Below are 23813 nucleotides of genomic sequence, written 5' to 3'. Positions count from 1 at the left end.
TCACAAGTGCAGCTGTGTCTCAGCTTGGGAAGCCATGCCCCAGGAACCCTCTCAAGTTCTTGATTTCTCTCTTCTCTACCTGCTTCTCTCACTCTTTATCTCCTCTGGGAGACCTTGAAGAGGTCAGAGTCCCAGAGTCTAGTCCCATTTCTTATGTCTTTATCTTATGACTCCCAGCAAGTCCTTTCTCATCTATTGTGATGTCTGGAGACCTTTCTGCCTCTGCTAGATGAATATTTTATACTTTCCTTTCTTGTGAGGCCAGACATCCCTAGGGTGCTTCTGTGCACTGAGGAGAACACATCAATATGTTCTTTGGCACATCACATGCAGTGCGAACTCCACTGTCAGGAAGACTTGAGGAACCAGCAAGGATGGCTCACCCCACTGAGAGCTTATACAATCAATACTGAAGAACAAAAAATCCAAATGGCACTGAAGTACTTGGAAGATGCTCTCGTGACAGTGAATTTCTGGGAGCACCTCAGTAGAAGAGTGCCCCCCTAGTGTGATCTCTTTGACAATGAACTTCAGGTGAAACAAAACAAATTTTATAAGCACATTATAAATTTCTTAATCTCTGTTAGCTTCTGCAGTTGTTTGAGATAAGGTGTGTCTTCAATTAACACTGAGAGAAGACCTAGTTTCGTAACACAGGGCAGTCTAGCAAATATTTGACTAGTAATTCAGCCACGTGATCCAAAACCTGCTGTTGAGCTAACATAGCCCTTCAGTATATAAACTTGGGCTCCAGCAGCCAGAGTCACTCCCTCCTGAGCCTCAGAAACAAATGGAGCTCCTGGGAGCAGCCACTGTTGTCCTCCTGATTTGCATTGCTTGCCTTTTCTCCTTTGCAGCATGGAGAGGGAGGTCTGGAAAGGGGAAGATGCCTCCAGGACCAGCTCCCCTTCCTATCATAGGCAACGTGCTGCAGGTGAAACCAAAGAACATGTCTGAAACCTTCCAGAAGGTAAGGCCACTTTCTTCTCTCTTATTTTCTTCTGTGGGTGAGAAATGTGTGGGACCTGTGCATGGGGACAATCTGTGGCCATAGCTTGATGAGTGTCAATCCGAGAGGAGCAGGAAGATCACGCGGATCTCATCTGCTCCCTCTCGTTGCTGCTGCCATTGTTGTTGAGAACTTGATAGCTGAGAACCCCCTCCACACCCATATTTATCATGAGAGGACCAAATCTTGATGTTTCTGGTCTGTGAAGCTGCACTGCCTGCAGTGGGATGCAGCAACAAGACCATTTTTCAACTCCTCCTCCCTATCTGCTCCATGTTCTTTCTTGCACTTTGACAGCTCAGTGAGGAGTATGGACCAGTGTTCACAGTGCACCTGGGCTTTGACCCAGTGGTGGTGCTGCACAGACATGATGTGGTGAAAGAAGCCTTGGTTGATCGCGCAGACGAGTTTGCTGCCAGAGGACCCATGCCAATAGGAGACAGGGCTAACAATGGATTAGGTATGTTTGCTGACTGAAATTCTTTAGAGGAGAAGGGAAAGGCTGAGGGTGTGTTCAGCAGATTAGAGTTGGAGTGTACCATGCACAAGAGAAGATTGTGGGGACTGGGTGGGTCCCACCTGGAGAAGGCAGAGTGGGCTGTAATTGCTGCCTTCCACCATTCAAAGAGGGCAGCAGAGAAATGGAGCCAGATTGATCTCAGCGATGGGCAGTGAAAGGGCAAGTAGCAACAGCCATCAGCTCCAGTAAGGGAAACTATGTGCAGATATGAATGATGAATTGTTCACAAGGAGGTTGGCTATGTGGTGGGGAAGGCCAAAAGCAGGCAGATGGACTACAGGACCTCGAAAGATTGCCTCCAAACCACAGCACCCTATGACACTACCATGACAGTGCTCTCTCAGGGACAGGATTCACTGTCACCATGAGCCTCTGTTCATCTCACACTCAGCACACGCAAGCCAGGTCTTCCCTCTTCCTTCTTCCTCTGCAGGGATTATTTTTAGCAATAATGAGGAGTGGCTACAACTCCGGCGGTTTGCTCTCAGCACTCTGCGCAACTTTGGAATGGGGAAGAGGAGCATTGAAGAGAGGATCCAGGAGGAATCTGAGCACTTGCTGGAAGAGATCAACAAAACAAAGGGTACAGTCCATTTTTAACATAGATTATGTTTGCAAAAAAAGGACTATATTAAGGGAGCCCATGCCTTTAGCGTAGAATTGAAGTTCCTGTGTGTTTGGTCCATGCACCAGGTGCCCCTCATCACAAAGCAGTAATTAATTCCATGATCACATACTATTCTTTTTGGTGTACCCTCCTGTGTCACTCAGAGACTGTGATCTGGTATTTCCACTAACAACCAGAGCTCAGGTTACCCATGGTAGCCATAGTTTTGGGTTTTTTTAATGGTTTGTAACTTTTCTGAAATCACAGGAACACCTTTTGACCCAACGTTCTTGCTGAGCTGTGCTGTCTCCAATGTCATATGCTCCATCGTCTTTGGGAGACGATATGACTATAAAGACAAGAAGTTCCTGGCCCTGATGAACAACATGAACAATATCTTTCAGATGATGAACTCCAAGTGGGGACAGGTACATTGAGTAGCCATTTCACAGTGGCAACATTCTCCCAGGGTAGCAGGAGGCCTCCTCCCAACGAAGTCCCATTTCAGTCTTCTAACTAGTATGCCATCAATGCTCTGCTGCATTCCTGAGGAGGGAACTCATTCAAGAGCAAGAAGCACCCTCACCAATGGAGTTGGCTTTGCCAGTTAAGCGCAGCTTTCCCCTCGTCCTGACCACCCTTCTCCACTTCTAAAGTTCCTACTACTGCTAAGCAAGTCTCTACCACCCTATCAGACTGCCCAGCCTCATAGCTCTTCTGCTTGGCTCAGTTGAGAGGGTTGTAGCCTTCCTAGGCTTTCTGCTAATATCAAAGGATGGGGCAATGGTCATGCTAGGGACCTTCTTGTTTCTTTCCTTCCAGCTCTACCAGATGTACTCAAAGATCCTGGATTACTTTCCTGGCCCACATAACAAAATATTCAGAGAATTTGATGACCTAAAAGCCTTTGTGGCAGAGGAGGTGAAGCTGCACCAAGCCTCCCTAGATCCCAACTCCCCTCAAGATTTCATTGACTGCTTCCTCAGCAAAATGCAGGAGGTAAGGAGACAGCATACAACCCCAGCTCATGCCCAAACACACCTACACTGAGCCCCCCCCTCTCCTAAGTAACACAGACATTGGGTTGACCCCTTCCCAGGCAGCCGGGCTGTGTAGTGCCCAGTGGGAAGACACCAACATTACCTCAGATATCGCCTATGCTAGAGCTTATAGCTCTGGGTCTGCACACTCACCAGCCACTACCTGCAGCTGCTTGGACAGCAAGACCTTCATCTGCTCTCACAGAAACGCAGAGACATTTGTAGTCTGGTCTTGCAGTTCTTTCACGGGAAAGCAGTTGGCACAGCAAGGGCAAACAGACAGCTACGTATTATTCAATGCACAGCTTAAAAAATGGTTGCTCTAGGGTTGAGCTTACTGCTCGAAGATAGCACTGCAATGTCCCAGATGTCTGGTGTACCTTAATAGAGAAATGCAACAGCCCTAGGTGAAAAGGAAGGCCTGGGACACAAGAAAGGGCCACTTTTCTCAGCTCAGTCAGAGAAACAGCCCAGCCTTTTTCCTAGGAGAAAGAGAAACCTAATTCCAGTTTCCACATGAAGAACCTGATAACCTCCACCTTTGACTTGTTCATTGCTGGAACGGAGACAACTAGCACCACCGTAAGATTTGGGCTTCTGCTTCTTCTCAAATACCCGAAGATACAAGGTACTAGTCTGTGACTTCTTTCTCTATAGCAATTCCCCTGGGCTGGGCATGCATCTGACAGCACATCCTTCTCCCAACTGTTCTCTCTTTCTCATATTTTACCCAAATGGGGAAGGCCCTTGCACTGCCATTCCCTAGGGTGGCCATTAGAGATCCCTCAGCTTCACTGGCATCATCATCAGCTGCACTCCCTTCACAGCCAGGGATTTGACTGCGTCCACATCTTTATCTTCCAGTACTCCTATTTAGCCAAGTCACTAGGAGGACATTCTTTGCATGGGCTGCAGTGGAATTGTGTTCTAGTCAACACCAAAACCAAACACCAAACCAATGCTCCTGTCATTTGTGATCTGTGATTTTTGGACAGCTTAGGGAAATCTGTTTAAGTAGGTTTGGTTTTATTTACCTATTTTATGGTTTGTGCCTCTCATGACAGAGAAAGTTCAAGAAGAGATTGACCGGGTAGTAGGACGATCACGAAAACCTTGTGTGGCTGATCGGGCCCAGATGCCCTACACAGATGCAGTGGTCCATGAAATCCAGCGCTTCATCTCCCTCATCCCCCTGGCTCTCCCTCACACTGTGAGCAAAGACACCCGCTTCAGAGAGTACGTCATTCCCAAGGTTAGTGGGCAAGCTCCCTCAAGTTCAACAACAAGCTAGCAGCACGTTTGCTCTTAGGCTGTCAGTTACAAGCCAGAAGCTAGAAATGCTGTGGCATGACCTCATTGTCACCCAGCCCTTCATGAAGGTGTTATCCTCAGGCTCCTGTAGCTCACTTGTTGCTACTCCATGAGTCAAAACAGGAACAGGTAGCTCTGCCCAGCTTCTTTGCTCACTTGCTCTGCAGCTTTACCTATCTGCAGAAACACAGTGAGTTCAGAAAAAAAACAGAGTAGTGACTTCTCACATAAAAGGCAGCAAAGCCATACAACTGCTCACCACCGTCCAGGAGAGCCTGTGCACATGCTTGGAAGCAAATTTAGTCAATGTTATTGAGCGCAGAGAGCCCCTGAGCCACAAAGTGCTGGAGGCCATGTTTGCATTCAGGGGAACAAGCAAAATCTGTTTGCCCTGTTCTTACATTCTTCCCGAGACAGTCTCTGCTGGCCAGTGGTGGGCTAGAGCAACACATGGCCTGGCCTGGCCTGCTGCAGCAATGGTCTCTGCTCTTCTGGGTGACCATGTACAGCAGGGGAACGGCAGCACATGGGTTGTTGGCCTTTTCATTTTCAGCCAACTGATTAAAATCAAAAGGCAGGACCCGGGGAACTATTCAGCTTCCAGCAGAGGGGTCCTGTGTTAGCACTGCTGGGTTACTTATCCCACCGCCCCATCAATGGCAGTCAGGAAGAGGGAAGGAAGAGGACTGTGGCAGGCAAAACTTTTCAGAAGAGAAGAAGACAGCTTCATTTCCACAGCCTTATGTACGTTTGCTTTTTGGAGCTCACAGAAAAGAAGGAACATAGTGCATCTACAAGTTCATTATTGTGAAACACTAAGAAAGAGGAAGAATTAGGTGGGGTGTCGCCAGATGACCAGAGCAAGGTGAGGATAAATGGTCTGAAAGTGAGAGGGAGCATTCAAGAAGAGAAGCCAACATGTGACATCCAGCAGGGTCTCCCTAAAGCTGCCTCCCCAAAGGAATGGTCCCCAAAGAGAAACCAAAGGCACTGATAGGGCTGTGCTAGGACACTCAGTCTTAACTTGGCAGGCAGTCACATTAAGTGATCTAACTCACCTCCCCTTCATATTCTGCTCTTCTTGTGTTACCTCAGGGTACCACTATCTTTCCCATCCTCAGTTCTGTCCTCCATGACAGTAAAGAGTTTCCAAACCCAAATGAGTTCAACCCTGGACATTTCTTGAATGAGAACGGCACCTTTAAGAAGAGTGACTTCTTCATGCCCTTCTCAGCAGGTAAAGCACAGGTGTTCTCTCTCTGCCTCTCTCTGTCAACTTCCCCCTCTGGGGACCACCCTGCCTTTCCCTGTAATACACACTCCCTCTTCCCAGCGTGGTCCCACTGATGTTTCCTTGGGGCTCACTGCTCTCTGGATAACCCCTCCCTGCTGCTCTCTTCCCCAGCTGCATCTGCCATCTTATCTGGGCCTGGTGGCTTCTCAAACCTCCTACTAGGAGCTGCCAATATAACGACATGAATGGGACCCATTGACACTTTCTAAAATGCCTATCACCCTCTTACACAACCACCAAAGTAATCCTTAACCGATCTGTCTTTCTGTTGTAGCTTCTCTTTTCGCCAGCACCTCATAAGTACCTCTCAGGCTACATGCAACCACTCACCTATCAATAACCCCAGCCCTCCACTTTCTCACTCATGCTTTACGTCACCTTGCGCTCTCTCATTTTACCTCCTGTGATGCCTCCTCCACATTTAAGGCTTTTACTCCTGTTCTTCCTTCAAACAGCCAGCCAAACTGCCAAGGGTCTTTCTCCAACAAACTATTCTCTTGCAAATGTCCTTAGTAATCCTGACAGTCATCTCACTACTGTGGCTGTATCTGGTAAATAAAGCTGCACAACACATCTGCTTAGTACAAACTCTGGTCTACTTGGCAATACCTGTTGAGCACTATTGGCTGTTTTCACTTCCAGGGAAGCGAATATGCCCTGGAGAGGGCCTGGCACGCATGGAGATATTCTTACTCGTGGCCACCATCTTGCAGAGCTTTACCTTGAAGCCTGTTGTTGACCTCCAGGAACTTAACGTAACTCCGACACTGAGTGGGACAAGCAACGTACCTCCTGTCTACCAGCTCTGTGCTGTCCCCCGCTGAAAAGCACAAAACCTTTCTCCAAAGTGTCCTGAAACTGGCTACTCCTTTACATGTCCCTTACTAACACCAATGGCAGGAGCATTGACCCACCTTTCCAAGGCCTTGAGGAAGGTAGCCCAAACACAGGTACATGCACAGAGTAGACACCTTCAAAGCCTCCCAGCACTGCTCCACCACATTGCAGGGAGGCCTTGGGTGACATTGCAGCCTGTTGCACTGACACCGTCCACAGGCTTATTGAGCACAGTGACTGCATCAAACAGCTGATTTTTTCCCAAACACGGCTCCCATGGCTGTTTACAACTTGCTTCTTCTGCAGCATGTCCCACCAAGAGCAGCATGATTTGTAGATGGATAGTGCTGTATGTGTGTACATTAATGACCCAATAAAGAAAAAAACATTTATGAGGACTTTACCTATTATATTATTTGGGTTGGGGAAGTGCCCACATCTGCAGAGTTGGTCTGCAGCACCTGTGGCCAGTGCCCCGTGGGAGGGACTGTCCCTCCTGGGGCAAGGATTCTGCCTGCTTCAGCCACTGGACCCACTGCTGCTGCTTTGAAGGAGGCCCTGGCACAACACAAGCTGGGGAGGCTCATGGTGTAGGAGGGGAATGGGGTCCAGTGGCCTAGTGGCTATCAGTAACTCTATCTGCTATTCTTGGGGCTGCCAATCCCGCTGCCCACAGCCGGATGAAGGACAGCTGCAGCATCCCTCCTGGAGGAGAGCGCTCCCCTCCCTCAGGTCAGAGGCTGAAGTTCTGGCTGCTTTCATCACCTCGATGGGACCTTGGGCTGCTCCTGGGGGCTCCTCTCATTTCTCGGGCACACTGTGGCCCAGTCTTTCCACAAGCTGGGAGTACCTTCCCCCTCTCTGTCCTCCTCCTACCATCTCCCCCAGGCCTTCTGCTCTTCCCAAGGCATTTGCCAGCACAAGCCCACTTGTAATTGTGGCCACTCACGGCATCCCCAGACAAATCAAGATGGGGCTGCTGAGGAGATCATTTCTCTGGATGATGTCTCCTGCCTGAATCACACTCCCACCCTCCTCCCAGCTGAAATGCCAAGGTACAGAAGAGAGAACAGCGTTAGTGAGAGGTCATTGGGAGTAAGGAACAGCTGAGAACTAAGGGAAGTTTCCATCATGAGGGCTAAGGTATATGCAGCTGGAGTTGCATTCTCTGTCCAGTTTTCTTGGGCATATCACTTCATCTCATTTATGGTCCGGACTGCTTCTGCCAAATGAAGAATACCTCCCTGTCTTTGCAGGCTGCTGCGAGGAGCTCAGGCACTTGAGTGATAGGGATTCCAACCAACTCTCTGGCTGCCATCGGTATCACTGCTGGGATTTAGATGTTCTTTATTAAAAAGAATTAACTTAAATTTAGGAGGACAGCAAAACCATCTCTCCCAGAGAGCTTAGGTACTCCAAGGGAATCTCATTTTGCTTCCACATCTCAGAGGCATCGGTGCTGAGTTCTTTTACCCTCTTTGTCCTGTCCTCCATAGAATTTCATGTATGCACAAAGAGAAAACTCTTTTGTTCATAAACTGCAACCCTGTGACCTCTGGTGTCCAGGAAAAGGACTGTGTCCGTTATTTCTAGTCCCAGCCACTATTTGGTGCTTTTCTTTCAGTGGTAGAGCAGATGGTTTTCATAAACGCATTCTACCACAGGTGGCTCTCTTCTGGGCTTCTTCATCCTCACGGGCTTTGGTTGTATTTTGATGTCTGGTTTGCGGTGTTTGTCTGGATCTTCATTTATATAGATATGTGTTGTCCCCTGCATCACGGTCATATAAAAGTCCTAGAAGAAAAATAGGATTTCTGTGATGGTTGTCACAAGGTACTCAGAGGCTTTATGAGTACTGCAGAGAATACAGTATGCAAGAATTCCCACCTCTCTTTGGACATGTTTGGTAGTATTTTGAATAAAATGTCATATTTGCTCACATCTCAGGTTCATTCCTCCTTCTTCTTCCATTTTTGCCCATGAAGGATGCAGCTCTAAAGCCTGTGTACTCTAAAACAACGGCAAACCGTTGCTAGCTTCTCATCTGGGCTTGCATCAAACGGGCAGACATGTAACCAGAAACAGCAGTCATGTAGGAGCCCCAGCCAAGCATGGGGAGAGAGCTTACTGCAAGCTCTCTACTAGTCTAGGGCTACCCTTAAAGCTAGTCCTGCATTTAGTAACTTGCTCAGCAGCATGTCTGTTATGTTGAGAATTAGTTAATAGATGACTTACGTCTGGAGGTCTTGGAGGGAATGATTCATATTCGTGTTCTTCCTGCTCATCAGGATGTTGATTTGTCTGAAGCAACAAACAAAAGAGCAGCAAAAAACATCTATCCACAATTCACAAACAACTGCATAAGAAGCACAGGGCAGTGAGAAAATGCTTTGAGGACATATTCAGGGAACAAAAAACCACACGGGATAATATCAGGGATAATATCCAACACATTCTAAGCTGAATGCCAAAATGCTCTTTCATTTGGTACAATCATAGAATCCACTTGATGCCTGCCCATGAGAATGAGCCTGCAGAGGAGAAACCTCAAAGCCTGAGCATTGCCTTTATTAGAACATCTAAAACTTGTCTCATCCTTTAACACAGAGGAAAACCCTCACTTCTACATTGACATCCAGGGGAAAAAAAAAAAAAAATTAACCAACAACAACTACAGGGAAATTGCCTCCCTCACTACTGTTACACCTTTATTTCTGAAGTAAATAAAACATAAAAGATCCATGCAAGTACTGGATCTGGTTAAAAACATCTGTAAAGTGGCAGGGGAAGGGCCCTTTTAGGTAGAACTGTCAATGTCTGGCTGCCACAGTGCTTCCTCGGTTTCTTCCTCTGTGGGCAGGTTGACTGTCTCTGCTGGTGTGGGTGCTTTTTCAACTCAGAGGAAGGAAGCTTGGTGCTAGAGAAACTCCTAACTCTACCTCAGGAGTGTGTGAAGACCCATCCACCCCATGGGCTGGAACACAGGAAAAAAGGTGACCAAGCTATACATACTGTGAAACACCTTGGCAGCATTTCTGGAGCTAAGTAACACTGTTTTGGAGTGAGAGGATCCCTAAATGAATTCTTTCCTGTGGGAAATTGCAATCAACTGAAGAACAGTGGTGACATTTATTTTTTCATTTCCTGCTAGCTAACAGATCACTTGGAGATGCCCCTTCAGTATTTTCATATGGATTTATCTTTTATCCTTATGAACCCGCAACTCCTAAGCTGAGGTCCAGCCTTTCAGAGACAGAACAGAAACAGTCTGAGTGCCTAAAGATATGGTCCTGAACTTCTGGAGAGCTTCAGAAGGTGCTGAATCAGGTTTCTGATATGGAGGTCTAGGCTGGGAAATATCAAAGCAGCCAGGAGATGGAAGGTAGTCACCTGATTCCAGCTGTAGTTCTTCCACTGGAGCACACAGAGCACTGCCAAGATGACTGCAAGGACCAAGATCAGGAAGCTGGGTATCCCTGCAGCTACTCCAACCACCCAGGGCTCATACTAACACAAAGACAGATAGTCAGGTCAAACACATGCAGTGGGATCCTTTAGCTCTGTGCTCAGTAGCTGAGAAAGTGGCTACTGTAGAATATCAAGAAAAGCCAATGTGAGGAACAAAACTGCAGCCCTGCATCAAAACAGTGGCATCCAGCCCAGCTGTACTGCACTCTGAGATGGACAAGGGAAGCAGAGATTTGATTCCAGAGGGAAAATGTTCCACACAATCAATTTGATTAAATAGTGAAACGAACTCTTACCCCAGAAGAACAATCTGCCTGGACAGCTGTGCTTCCAGATGTATGTGCAGGAGTCTAGAAATAAGATAGTTATAGAACATTTACCAAAAAAAAAGTGTTTAATACAAAGTAAGCAAGTAGAGAGGCTAAGTGAGCATTTGTAAGACTTAAACAATAGCATGTGGTCAGTAACATATGGAGCACCCAGCTGCACCCTGTGGTCATGGCCTGTACTTGCCAGTCATAAGCAAGAACCCAAACTCTGGTCTCTCCAGCAATGGCTCTGACTGAATGGAAGGAATATATATTTTTCCTCAAACAGAGGCTTGAGGCTGGAAAAAAAGCATACACAAGAAATAAGCACAAATATATGCCAGAGAAAGCTAGAATCGTAATGCAAAGCAGCACAAAGATGAGTGGGAAGCCCCAGGAAAAGATGTGCTTTTGCAACAGTCTGCCCTCTGTCCTTGCCACAATGTTAGAGGCAGCTACCTCCATGCCCTTGCCGGGAGGATCAATCAGTGCCTTGACTCACAGATGCAAGGGATGCAGTACAGGGCACTGCCAAACCTGGTGAACCAAAACCATCTGTTTTTTCCTAGCCACTGTAAAATGCCATACCCAGCTCCAAATGACAAGGCAGCTCCAGCAAGAAGAAAGTCCATCACTGTGTGAGGGATTTCAGTGATGGTCCATATAGGGCCACTGTGGGAGATTACAAGCTGCACACAGCTGTGAGAACGCAGCCTTGGAGAAGGGAGCTAGGAGGGTTGTTATCTCAGAGAGGGGAGCTAGGAGGGTTGTTATCTCAGAGAGGGGAGCTAGGAGGGGTGTTATTGAGCAGGATGTTGCTGCTATCCGGGAACCGCTGTTACCCAGCAGGGCACGTACTTGGCAGGCCTTGCTGCATGCGCTGGCCACGCGTGCACCAGCACCTGGTCAGTACTGTGCCACTGAATCTGCTGAGGGTATAAACAGAGGCGGCTCGGAGCAGAGAAAGGACGCAGAGCACACTCTATGAACAACAGGGGACGCCCTGAAGGTGCTGCGCCTACCTCCCTTCTCTGCTCTGACCCCGCTGATCATCACCCTCCTGCTCGGCGGTGTCTCCGGCTTAGTCGGGTTGGTAAGGCTCTCACAAAGGGAAAACAATATTGCTAATAACTGCTTATGCTAAGAATTGTAACTGCATATGCTAGTAACTGCTTATGCAAGGCTATAATAGAGCAAGAAATACTGTTGTGCTTTTAAATATCACATGCTGGGTGATCTTTGTGCATAGGAATCCTACGAACTGGCTACAGTCACACAGGCAGTGATGATGGCAGGTGCCTCACTTGTTATCCCCTCTGCGAGGCTGACCCACCATTCCAAGCTGACATTGCTCCAGCTGAGAGCCACAGGATCCAGTGCCCACCCTAGACAGCTGCAGGGAGCAGCCTCTGGGTACAGGCCAGAGCTCAAGAGCTGTATGTGCCCCCTCAAAGGCCACAGGTCAGCCAAGTCTCCTCTGGCCCCTGCAGCTAACAGATGCTCTGTTTAGTCAAGAACAACCATGATCAATACTCACATCTATATCCATCTTTCAGTAACTCACAAGCCAGAAAAACTGCCCTTCCCCATTCTAAGGCAGGTTGTGGCTGTCCTCTGCCTATAATCCAGCAGAAAAATGCAATTGATCTCTGACTGGGAAGATGCAAAACCAGAAAGGGTCTGTGCGTCAGAAGGGAGACTGTATTTCACAGTACAGCAAGCAGAAGGCAGGATTAGAAGGCCCAGATATTTGCATGCCCACCCACAACATTTTGTGGGAAGAGAGAGGAACTCCATGGCTTTTAGCAAAGAATTAGCAGTGACAGATATCTTAATTGAGTGGCAGGAGAGTAAAAGACCCTCTGGTAACTGCTGTGATGGCTAATGGCCTGCTCTCCTCTTCACCCCCTCTCTCACAGGGAGAGAACAGAGATGATATCTGAAATGACATTCACATTGCCTTCGGTGAAAGGAGGAGGAAGAAAGCTCAGCTGCATTACAGGCTTAGCAAACTCACCTCTTGCTGGATTTGCCCATTTCTAAATAAACGGGAAAACAGGTAGAAATGCAGGAATCCAGGTACTTTAAGCATCTCACCTATCTTTACTACTACAATATAATGTCAGTGGCATTAGGGCAGTCTGTTAGAAGATTTGCATCAACACTCAGCCATAAAAGTGGCAATTTCTCTTCCAGAATCCCACCCCCCAGCTCCTACAGATAACATGATGGTGAGTAGTCAGTCAATCTTCATCCTGTGCAGCGTACTTACTGAATTTACAGTTGTGTTGTAAAATGGTGAGAAAGATGTTGTTGTCTCCTGCAGAGAAAAAAAAAAAATGAAGAAAATCAGACCTGAGTATTAGCAATTGGGAGATGCCCCTGGCCAAGTGTGGGATGGGGAGAGGCGCTTCTGACATGAATGGAAATGGTGGCATAAGAACATATCTGTTGGAACTGAACAGGGAAGGCATTTCTCCAGAGAAAACAAAAACCATGCCATGCTAGTGAAGGAAATTATATGAGGCAACATGAACTGGTTTGCCTGAATTGTTTATACCAGGCAGAGCCGCTGAATAGTCAGGGCCTTATTATTTAATACGTTTACTCTGAGGGCTACCTAGTGAGAAAGGGTAAGGCTGTTTAACCCCACTATGGCTTGGGAGCTAAGTAAAATGGCAGCTTGTAAAACAGCAAGGACTTGCACCTGCAGCCTTTGAGCCCCAAACTAATCACACTTGCCTGCTCCTGTTGATTCAAGGACAGCTGGAAATGATAGAAACATGTTAACTCCTCCCTGACTGAATTGTTTCCTCACATAGAGAAGGAGACATTCAGAAGAGTCTGCTAGGTGTGCTGTCTGTCTGCCACCTGGGAGGAATGCAGAAGGAGGCTTGGAGATAGCTGAAAGCTGCTCTTAACCTCTTTTGCTGGTGCAGCTCTGCTGCTGAAAGCAATACTCGCTCTGTTACCTGGTGAGCTCTCTGCGCAGCTCGGGCTGCCCATAGGGATTGGTGTTAGTGCCAGTGTTGCGAATGGTGCTGCGGAGAGGCTTAGCTTTAGATGGGGGGTTATCAGGGCAAGCAGTGCAGGAGCCTCTCCTATAATCCAAGGATAAGTAGCATGCACATCTGTGTGAAATAGCTCTTTTAAGACACTTAGGTTCAACTTCATTCCTGAACCCCAGCCAGTCCTAGAAACATGTGAAAACTAAATAAACTGGAGTGAAAGAGCAAAGCTGCTGAGGTCTCCCTGCTCTGCATCCACAAAAAGCCAGTAGAGAGGGAGCTGGCAGAAAGTTATCCTTTTTCTGACTGCAGGAAGTTCTGCTGCCATGCATGGAGAGCCTGGTTACTTCAGAACAGGGAGGTCAACGCAGTGAAAGGCATGTCAAGAAAAGTCTGGATACTGCAGGTTACGGAAAGGGAAGGCTCAAAATGCAAGCAGGCTCTGAGAGATTTGGCTCTTCAGTCTTGTTTCAGTCTAAGTCCTGCAGTCTAGGAGCAGGGCACATCACTGGGTGTTGAGGACCATAATTCACAGCAAAGTCAAAGAGGGGATAAGATCCAGGATTCATCCTCCCATCACAGACACTAGCTGGAGGCTTGTTTATAAGTGTGGCCTTTATACACACACTGTGGACATTGTACTGGAAGTCTAACCTTTGAACATCTTAGCTTATGGGACCGCAGATGTTGGGAAATGCTTCTGAGCATGCAGACACAGCTAGCAATCGGTCATCCAGTGAAAACCAGCACTTTCAAACTCCTTAGAGGTCCAGGTATTGCTGCACCCAGGCTGCCAGCTAGGAATTAAATATAGCAGAGACATTTATCACCTAAATTTTCTACTGTACCTTCCTTGAGCTTCCTTACTGAAACACACCTTTGTGAACAGCTGACCTGCTAGTGTTTGAGCCTGGATTTTCATATCTGCCTCTTCTCTGAAGCTGTAAATTTATTTTATTTCCTCCTTATTGGTTAAAGACAGTGCACTTAATGGACTTTATTATTATTTCTAGGACTGTGCATGTAGGTTAAATGAAAGTTTGAATAGGAGCCACATAAATAGCATATTTACATATGGCCACTTTTCTCTGCACAAGTTATTTGTGAAACTACATTTGTGTGTGCAAGTAACTTTGTGCTGTGCTCCCTTAGCTCTGCTGTCAGTACAAGATCCTTTGAGAACATGTTTTCAGTAAATGCTTGTGGAATTAGTTCATTATTAAACTTCAGAGAAAAAGATTGTTTTACCATAAGAGCCAGCTAGCTGCTGGGAGGAAGGGGGTTTCACTCCTAGCCACTCTCAACCTGGCCATTTCTAAATAGGCAGTGTGTGTTTCAGCAGGTCCTGTCTCCCAGGACAGGAAATCTCCTCAAGAAGGGTCCTCTGCATAATCCAGGGCACAAGCCTCCTCTTAGCTCAAGCCATCCTAGGACCAGGTGATATCTCCAGGACAGAAAAGCTAGGGTAGATGCTAAAATCCAAGCAGCTGTCTGAAACTATTGGCTGCGCTGCAGGGAAATGCAGAGTTAAGGAAGGGGCCAGCTTGATTCATCTAATCAGGGCAGAGAACGGGAGGGTTAAACAATCCCGGGGAACTTTTCATCCAATCGCTAAGCAGTCCTGTGACCTCTCTTCTCCTGTAGTCTGAACTCCCCCCACTACTTCCATCCAAACAAGTCTTAATGAACTCAACAGAATTACTCCCACTCACCATTTTGCTCTTCTCCCCGAGAAATCCCTGCACACATTCACAGCAGATTGCCTGACGCCAGGGTTAGCGCTCCTTTTAGGATGACTTTCTCTTCCTGCCAAAAACCAAACTGTGGACCTGCAAAGAGGAGGAGACGATGGCATTTCTCTCAGGCTGACTCAGACAACCTGGCTGAGTCCCAGCACACCTGATAGTGCCAGGTCCCTGCCAGGGGCAGGGTCTGGCATGTGCCGGGGAAGCTGGGCTTCAGGGCACTGGGGACTCCGCCTCATCTCTGTCAGCCCCACAGGAAATAAAACTGCTCATGGCTCCGAGACCGTGTTTAATATGTTGGGGGAATCCTGCTTTTGCTTTCTAAGGCTTGCACCTCATCTGCTAGAGTATGTTTGCTGGTAACACCAGGACAAAGTGGAGGATTTCTGTTGGCTTGATGCTGAGACCAATGAGCCTGTCTGGTCTGAGGCATCGTTCTGCATCTGAAGTGTGCTGTACCACTCAGTACTCATGCTTTTAAAAGATGAAGAATCTCCTGACAGGCAATGGATATTCCCTTCAGCATCTCACACATGGTGACTGGATGGTCCTCAGGTGCTTTCTGGAAAATTAAGTCCTGTTTCTAGAAAGAAGTAGAGAAAATGAAGACCAGCCATGTCACACAGCACTGGTGCCAGGCAATCAGTGTGGGAAGAGACATTAAGGGAACATTATAGTTGAAAAGCAGGGAAGATATAAGCCTGCAAAAGACGTTTACATATACAACAGATAGATAATGCAAACAGTAAGAACCTATCTCACTGCAACTATAAATATCTCTGTGTTTCTCTAACAGAGAACTGTTAGAGAACTCCAGTTCATATTCCACCTTCTATTTTACCTCCTATTTCACACAGTCTTCACTTGGACTGCATCATTTATAATGTTCCAACATTGCTTTGGGCCATAACTCTCCATGTGACTGAAGGCTTCTGGCCCTCATTTTGGAATTATGTCCACCTGGGGACTTGACTGTCAGGCTCCAGGCTCATTGCAGGATCATACTGGGTTATGATACTCTGGTAAAGAAGACTGCAGGGAGATGCTTATTCCTTACTTCATCTCTGTTACTCCTTTGCCTTTTGGAGCAGCAGGGAGGAAATTCAGTCACCATGAAGGTTTGAGTGGCTGTGACACACACCACAGGAAATGTTATTGGTGGTGGGACATGCATGAACTGGATATGTGTTGAGGAAAGAACACAGACATGATCCTCAGCAGGCAGGGTATATAGACATCAAGCGGAGGACAGAAAGGGGAAGAAAAGCATTTTAGGTGCTGCCTAGCTACTGAACATTTTCCTGCCACAGTGAGAGTGTGGACAACAACCGTGCAGTAAGGAACACCTGCCTCATGCTCATCCTGCTGTCCTTTGCACAGGAGTTTCATATCCCCAGGTCTTTGGGACCTGCTGCTGAAGGCCATACCCTGTAGTGCAGTAAAAGAGCCTTCTCTTTTTGAAGTCTACTTGTGCACTAATTCCCAGATCCCTAATGTTTATTGCTGCAGATCGGCATCTCAGCCCACTAAAGCATGAGTGCAGAACACAAAACACAACGATGTAGCCCTTTGGCTGACCAACTTGTTCCTCTGCCCCACTTCCTAAACGCTCTATTGATTGCAAAGCCAAGACAAAGCTAAAGGCTCAAGGGAAAGTTGCTTCCTGCAGAGAGTAAATCCCACCCGGTATTAGCAGCAGACACAAAAAACAGCTGGCAGAACAAGGAATCTATTAAGAAATATCCTCCCCTTGAGGAAGTGGTAAATGCATACATACAACAGAACGTGCAACTGAATCCACAAGTCTTTAATGAATGCAGACTCGTTCTGGGCACAGGTACATTTGTGATTGCCCTCACACCCTCTTCTCCTCCCCTCCTCTTAAAAAATTATTTTAGTTAGTGAAATGCAAAACCACACAAAGACCAGACTACGTATACACACCTTAGAGTGTCTGACATTTTTTTAATTTTTCTTAAGAAACTTTCACACATTTAGAATTATTGACTGTTAAGCCCAGTCAGTACAGCAGAAATATTCTACATAGATCATTGGTTGAAATGCACAGTACAACAGTTGTGAGCACACTGTCACAAGAGACACCTGCATGAATGCTAACAAGCGTAGTAGATCCATTGACACATTGCAAGCATCTGCAAAGTCTGGGGAAGATGGGAAATTACCAGAACATGGAACAGAGACGCTGAAGTACATGGCAAGCTGCTACAGTCACTTCTCTCCAGAGTCACTGCTCCCACTAGAGTGCCGGGAAACCTGAACTGCTGCTTGCCACCTGAAACTTCCCTTCTGCTTCACAGGGATCGGTATCACGCTTTTATTTCCAGACCTGAGTCACTGCCATTTTGCTTGAATGGGGACAAGGAAGAGAAGAACAAATGCAGACCCCATCTAGCACAGTTCACTTCCCCAGACCTGTATGGTGAAACAGCTTGAGGTCAGAGGTCTTGCCTGTAAAAAGGCCATGAAAAGAGGAACAAAACAGAGCTAAAAAAACCAAAACAGAAATAACATGGTTTCATACAGCCTGCAATACTGTCAATGGTACAGTATGGTTCACATGACACTTATTAAGGCTTTGACTACTGGTCTTCTACATGCACATTTATATACATACAATCTTGTGTGTGTGTCTATAAATTACTTTACTTTTCTTGTTCTAAGCAAGAAAATATTTTCATGCATTTGCTTCTCCTAGTATTCACAATACTTGGACCATATTATGTTCAAGGACTTCTGGAGAGGGCTGGGTCTATTTATTATCCACCTGGAAATGCCTTCATCTCCAGGAATGTCATTTGTGCCCGACAGTGGCGCTGGCCCCACACTTCTCCATAGTCATACACCAGAGAGGAGGTGTCACGCCGGAGCCTGACAGTACATTGGCTATGTAAACATAGTAATCCTTAGATTATAAATACTTTATTAAAGCTAATATACCTCAGCTTTTAGCTCATAATTGCCCATGAGTACCTTAATGAAATATCATTCAGAATAAAGTCTTTTTTTCCCTTCTCCTTTTCTTTTTTTCTTCCCATAACAACAGCTCAATTACAGTGGTTCCCCCAAAAGCAGTTTTTCCTACTTTTCCCCAAATAAGTGCCAAACTACCTGTTAATTCTACAAGTCCGCGGCTTGGTAACTTCCATGTACATAAATAACTGCAACACAGAGCATGTCTGAGCGTTATAGCTCAAAGTGCTTAAGTGACCATTTTGCTTGCACCCCTGCCATGAAATTAAGAGACTGTCTACAGGCCAGCGAAGAACAGGGAGAAAGCAGAAACCAGCAGACCTCTCTTATTCCTAGTCACATGACTGGAGCTTGCACATGTCTGACGTGTTCCCATAGCTCACCGAAGCTGACCTGTAGCATGGCCTGTGTCCCTCTGCCTCAGGGACACTCTGATTATCTCTGGCCCAGCATTTCCTTCAGTGAGACGCTTCGGCTAGCTGACGTTGCAGAGCACTCCTACGTTGTGGTGAGGAGCCCTGGGGAGAGCAGCTCAGCCGTCAAAATGAAGGGCTCACATGTAAGTGGTACTAAGGAAAAGAAGCAATGTAAAGAATGCTGAGAAAGCAAACATGGGTGGAGTGAGGAGGAGAGATTCCTTATTTAAGATAAGGCCTGGACTGCTGCCCTAGCCCTCTGAGCTGCCTTGCCTGGTGGTGTAACTGGAGCACACTGTTAACACTCTAGTTGCTAAGCTTTGCCACCACCACACAGTCATGTCTTGCATCCCACCACAGCACTTCCCTGTCAGCCACCACCTTTCCCTTGGACACTGTATTGAAGTATTTCCATTCAACATATATCATGACAATTACTGCAAATCAGGCAATGGGCCCTTCTCATTCACTGTGATCTAAGTAGGTAGCAGCCCTAAAGAGACTGTTCCTGTGCCCCTGCCTAACTCTCAACCCAAAATAACCAAGGAAATAAATAGATGGGACAGGAGTGAAGGATTTCCAGCCATCTGGTTGTTCACTTATTGCACAGAGGATTTGGGGCTGGTAGGGGAGGAGAGTGGGTGGCTCCCAAGGTCCTTTGAGAAAATCCTACTGGGTGACTGTCCACATCATCTGAAAAATGTGTTCAGACAGCTCATGTGTACAGGAGGCTTAGGAAATGTCACCTAGAAACAGGCTGTGCACGAGACAAAGGCTTTTCTCAATTCAAGCTGAATCTTCACTCAGCCCCGTGGCAAGCTATGCAAAATACAATGTTTATGCCCTGGCAGGTATGATTAGAAGACAATTTTTGGTCCTGGGTATGTTAACAAGAAAGGGTCATGCTAATAATTTCAGAGGCAAACCTTTAAGACTGGATTTAGTTTTAGTTACAGAAAATACTGTACATTGCTTTTGGCCAGGTGCACAGAAGCCTTAAAAAAAAAAAAAAAAAAAAAAAGACAAAGATCACAGTTAAATGTCTCAATCTTCAGATGGGAACGTCTGCAAGGGGCAGTCAAACTACTTTCTCATGTGCAATGCATCCTGAAATTTGGTACTTATGTATTGGGCGTGAAAGCCTTTCTTGTTGATGGTGTCATCTGTATGGAATCGAATCATGATGGAATCCCCTGCAGAGTAGATTTCTTCCAGAGGCTGCAGAAGAGTAAAGAAGACAAGACGGAGTGGTCAAGTCTGCAGGCTAAATAACTGTCTGTGCTATGATGCTAGAATTTAAGCTCACAGTGAAAACAGACTGGCCAAGAGACACAAACATTGAGCACTCAGGACATCCTGCCCTGCTCTGACTTCCTGAGCACATTCCCTTGCTCTTCACATGCTTGCCCTTTATGCTTGAAGACTGATGCCAGCCCACTCTACAATCCCAGTTCTTCCAGTTGTTTTTTGTAGGTCACATTCACAGGACTCCCTGGATGTTCTTGTTCCAGTCTTCTGAGTTTTCTCTAATTTGTCATAATCTTTTAAGGAAATGACACAATCCAAACTGGATCCTGTTGGGCAGCTGAGGCCCTCCCAAGGTTCATTAGCAGCAAAATAACTTAGCCATGTATCTTACATGATAATTCTCGTTATACCCCCCACTATTGTGACCTGCCACAACCTCTATGCTCGATCAAGGCTTTCCCAGACTTTCTCCATTTATCGGTGTAAAGGTAGGTAAATTACATCCCTGCTGCCTTCAACTTCTTCACACCGAGCTGCTATGCCTTTGTTTATTTTCCAGACCATTTCCCCAATTTGCAAGGACTCTCTGCTCTGACACACCTGCTCCCTGGATGTCCCTCTTTAAATGCAATAAGAACCTTCTCCATTTCATTGCTGAAGTCTTAGAGAGATTAAACATAGAACCTCTGGTTTTAAATACCACACACTATTGCTCATGCTAACAGTCACTCCTCTTAATGGGGACACAGATAACCGTTTAGGAGACAGCACACGACCTTGGAGTCAACAAGCAGCTCTGCAAATCCCTCCACCCTTCACCCCTGCCATAGCATGGCCCCAACATGACTTGGCTTCAGGTAGGAAGTGACTGAGGATGAAACTGGCCTTTGGAATCTGTTTCCCATATTTATACAACATGTTAGTGGCAGGGCTGGGGCACAGCAGTCCTGTGCTGCTGCACATGGCCCTGGGATAACAAAGGAAAGTGAGTCGGCAAGGTTTTCAGACCAGCTCTGTGCATCAGATAAAATGTCTGTGATCTCTAGCGACAAGAGAAGCAGCAAAACCAAGACACACAGAGCATTCTCATCATCAGTTTGTGAGAGCTGCCTCTCTCCATAAAGGGTACGAGAGTACCCTTCCTGGCCACCTCCAGTTAACACCTATGAAATCCCCACCACCATGGCTTAACCCCTGAGCCACAGAAGTGTCCCAGGCGTGGGGCAGTGCTGTCATAACCATCATAAATCTCCATGTAGTCATACCCACAGTCAGCCTCCTCCTCGATCTCAAACGTCTGGAATATCAACTCCACTCCATAACCGTCTTCAGCTACAATCACCCATTCACAGTTAGCTTGACCTGGGTAGTTGTTGTCCCCAAACTGAGCATGGGAATACAGCTCCTTAGTTCGTACTTCAGCCTTTAAGAGCCCACCACACTCTGGAGGAAGAAAAGAGCACAAAACACAGTCTTGTCAAAGGCCCTACCTCACAAAAAAACCTTGCCATCCCACTTTTGGCCAGCTGTGGGGAGAGAAGGCCTCCAGCATGGAGTGCATGAATAACTGGGAATGTAATTAACCACTGCACCAAACTATCATAAATCAGTGAATTCACCAGTCACCCATGAATCCAATGACCCAAACAGTGTAGAGAAGCTTGGTCCTCCTGGTACAGAACATGCAAGGAAAGAGGCGACCAGTTAAAACTGGCAGGATGGTGTTCCTGCCACATTATACTCTGGAAAAATGTATTATTTTAGAGAGCAATTGCTTAAAGGAAGACTTAACACGTTCTTTGCACTTGTTCTGCAGCTGAAATTCTGATCTCAAGTATTTTGCCAGCAGGAAGTTGAAACACATTAAAAAACTGGAGATCAAAACAATCCTTTTCTGCCCACATGATACATGAAAGTAGCCCCGTGCTTGTGCAAAACGTGTGCGCTTTGGTGTGGAGCTTCCCTGCAGCCAATTAGGAAGATGCCTCTTCACCAGTCTCTCAGGGACTGCCAGTCAGAGTACATTTCATCTGTTTACAGTGGCAGGGATTTAAAAAAAGGGAGCGTTGGTACAACACGCTCACCTCTGGGCTGCCACAGATAAGAAGGTCAAGCTGTGTCTGTCCACAGCACATCTCTGCTTCCACCATAATCAATCTAACATGGGCCTGTTCCGTGTGTGGGCCAATACAAGGGTTAAGTTGCATCGCCTCCTTTTCTGAGGGTTGATGAGATACAGAAGGTGTTGCTGGTCAACCAAATACCTCCAATTTAAACAAAAGAACATGAGTAGGAATGTTTGAGACCTCTGAGCTGATAAGGAAGCTGGCATTTATGGTATGGTGCCAACAATGTCTGGGAACTGGTTAGCACAATATGCAACCACTTAAAATTCAGGCTAAGCTTATTTTGGAGAAAGCGTGTCTAGTTTCACCTGGTAAAAAAATGCAGTGAGACTTGATGACATCTTATCACACTGGGTATTGTCAGGCAATCAGCTTACCTGTGCTGTGCTTTGCCTGGAAACCCTTTCTTTGCACAGAAGCATCAGAGTAAAACCTGAGGAACATCTTGTTGGTAGAAGCCACTACAGGGTCTGGTTTCTTGCTGCCACAGAAGTGGCCAAGGATAGGTGACTTGCTATTGGGCCCGTCATACATTTCTAAGTGGTCATAGGCACATTCTTGGTGTTGCTCGATCTCAAACTCATTGAAGGTCTACAGCAAGAATAAGGAGAATTAAGACAGACATCTCTAAATCTGAGTATGCAATGTAGCAGAGGATGAAATGCCAAGTGAGAAGCAGGTCAAATGGTATGTTTGTCCCACTCCTCCCACAAACTAAAACAGAATAGTGGGCTTTCAGACAAGAGTGATCTCAGGGTGGCAAAGCTCAGAAATGCATACGAATGCGCTGTGCAGCCTTAGCTTTGATGCCTCACATGGGTGCACAACAACAGTTTTCAACTGCAAGCCTTACATGCTCTTATTTTTCCTGCTGGGAACCCTGCCTAGCACACTGAATGGGCAGCTCTTCTATACTTCTTCCGCTGAGTGCAGGAATCTAGGCCTTATTTGCCCCAGTGCATGGGCCATCTGGACAGCTTTGGGTATGTCCTGCCATATGCATCAGGCCATGCTGCAAAAGGGACCTGACACTTCTCCCTCAGAGGGGCTGGGGACTGGCCCTGCCATGACTTTATCCAGAGATGGTTCCAACAGAATGGCTTATAAGAAAGGGCAGGGGTGGGAGGGCATTCTATACCTTCTGTTAACAAAGACAGCAATGCTCCATAGTTGTCATCTGCTGTAATCTCCTCCAAGCTGCCTCACCCGTGCCTCATGTCCCTCTGAGACCTTCTGCTCTTTTGTAGGCCAGGGGCAGCCTCCTGGGATGCCTTCCTCCAAGCACCCCACACAGGCCCTACAGGCACCAACCTCCCACTCACACAGTGGCATGGGAAAGTCACTTCAGCTCCTCAAAATCCAGCCTGCTTCTCCCCTCATACTCCTGCTCACTGGTTACTCACTACTTTCACTCGGTGGCCAGGCGTTGCAGAGATGTCCCAGGTGCACTCTTTTCGGCTGGGGTACTTGTCAGGCCAGTTTGGACTGCTCATCGTTCCCTCTGCACCACTCAGCTTGTGCTCACAACCAGCTTGAGAGAGAGAGAGAGAGATCACAAGATGGAGGCATTGGGGCAGATCTCACAAGGGAACCACATAATGTCCTACACACTCCTCTCTGCCCACTGAGACCTTCAACAGGGCAGAAACAAGGAAGGCCTCAGTCACCGAACAAGACTTTTTAGTATTACTGCATAGTTCTGATAGGTTTGTCCTACACTTTTTTGAGCTAACTTGGCAGCTGGTGCAATGGACCATCTCATTCCCCTGGGCCTCATTAATCTTATCCACCTCCTCATTCCCAAATGTATTCTCCTGCTCCTCCATCTTGTCTGCTCTGTTCCCAGAGACATGATGTCCAACCCCTCCACTGTGTTGATTCTGGG

At 46.8% G+C, this 23813-nt stretch overlaps 2 protein-coding genes across 2 annotated transcripts in view; one reads left to right on the top strand and one right to left on the bottom strand.

Moving 5' to 3' along the window:
- Positions 1 to 773: 773 nt before the first annotated feature.
- On the top strand, positions 774 to 7010 carry LOC104476783 (cytochrome P450 2C20-like). Its single transcript, XM_010116686.2, has 9 exons — positions 774 to 970; positions 1307 to 1469; positions 1963 to 2112; positions 2404 to 2564; positions 2959 to 3135; positions 3663 to 3804; positions 4241 to 4428; positions 5583 to 5724; positions 6424 to 7010. Exons 1-9 carry the CDS (start codon positions 791 to 793, stop codon positions 6603 to 6605), a joined length of 1485 nt encoding a protein of 494 aa, XP_010114988.2. The 5' UTR covers positions 774 to 790; the 3' UTR covers positions 6606 to 7010.
- A 931-nt stretch (positions 7011 to 7941) lies between these two features.
- The window catches only part of TLL2 (tolloid like 2), a 92532-nt gene continuing 76660 nt past the window's right edge, over positions 7942 to 23813 (bottom strand). The window contains 10 exon segments of the mRNA XM_086751775.1: positions 7942 to 8412; positions 8854 to 8919; positions 10009 to 10125; positions 10383 to 10436; positions 12667 to 12714; positions 15115 to 18707; positions 19676 to 19772; positions 20995 to 21245; positions 22306 to 22519; positions 23332 to 23459. Of these exon segments, the coding sequence (XP_086607901.1) occupies positions 18637 to 18707; positions 19676 to 19772; positions 20995 to 21245; positions 22306 to 22519; positions 23332 to 23459 (761 nt within the window). The 3' untranslated portion in view covers positions 7942 to 8412; positions 8854 to 8919; positions 10009 to 10125; ... (1 more) ...; positions 12667 to 12714; positions 15115 to 18636.

The sequence above is a fragment of the Chlamydotis macqueenii genome, chromosome 7 (genome assembly GCF_036417535.1).
Source record: "Chlamydotis macqueenii isolate bChlMac1 chromosome 7, bChlMac1.mat, whole genome shotgun sequence".
In the NCBI taxonomy this organism is placed as follows: Eukaryota; Metazoa; Chordata; class Aves; order Otidiformes; family Otididae; genus Chlamydotis; species Chlamydotis macqueenii.
The sequence above is the reverse complement of the archived record's forward strand: the minus strand, read 5'-3'. Positions and strand labels throughout refer to the sequence as shown.

Bases quoted from the DNA above. Each gene is read 5' to 3' on its own strand.
- LOC104476783 (XM_010116686.2), top strand. From the start codon at position 791: ATGGAGCTCCTGGGAGCAGCCACTGTTGTCCTCCTGATTTGCATTGCT. The intron at 3,805-4,240 runs GTACTAGTCTGT...CTCTCATGACAG, and splicing joins CAAATACCCGAAGATACAAG to AGAAAGTTCAAGAAGAGATT. The intron at 4,429-5,582 runs GTTAGTGGGCAA...GTGTTACCTCAG, and splicing joins GAGAGTACGTCATTCCCAAG to GGTACCACTATCTTTCCCAT.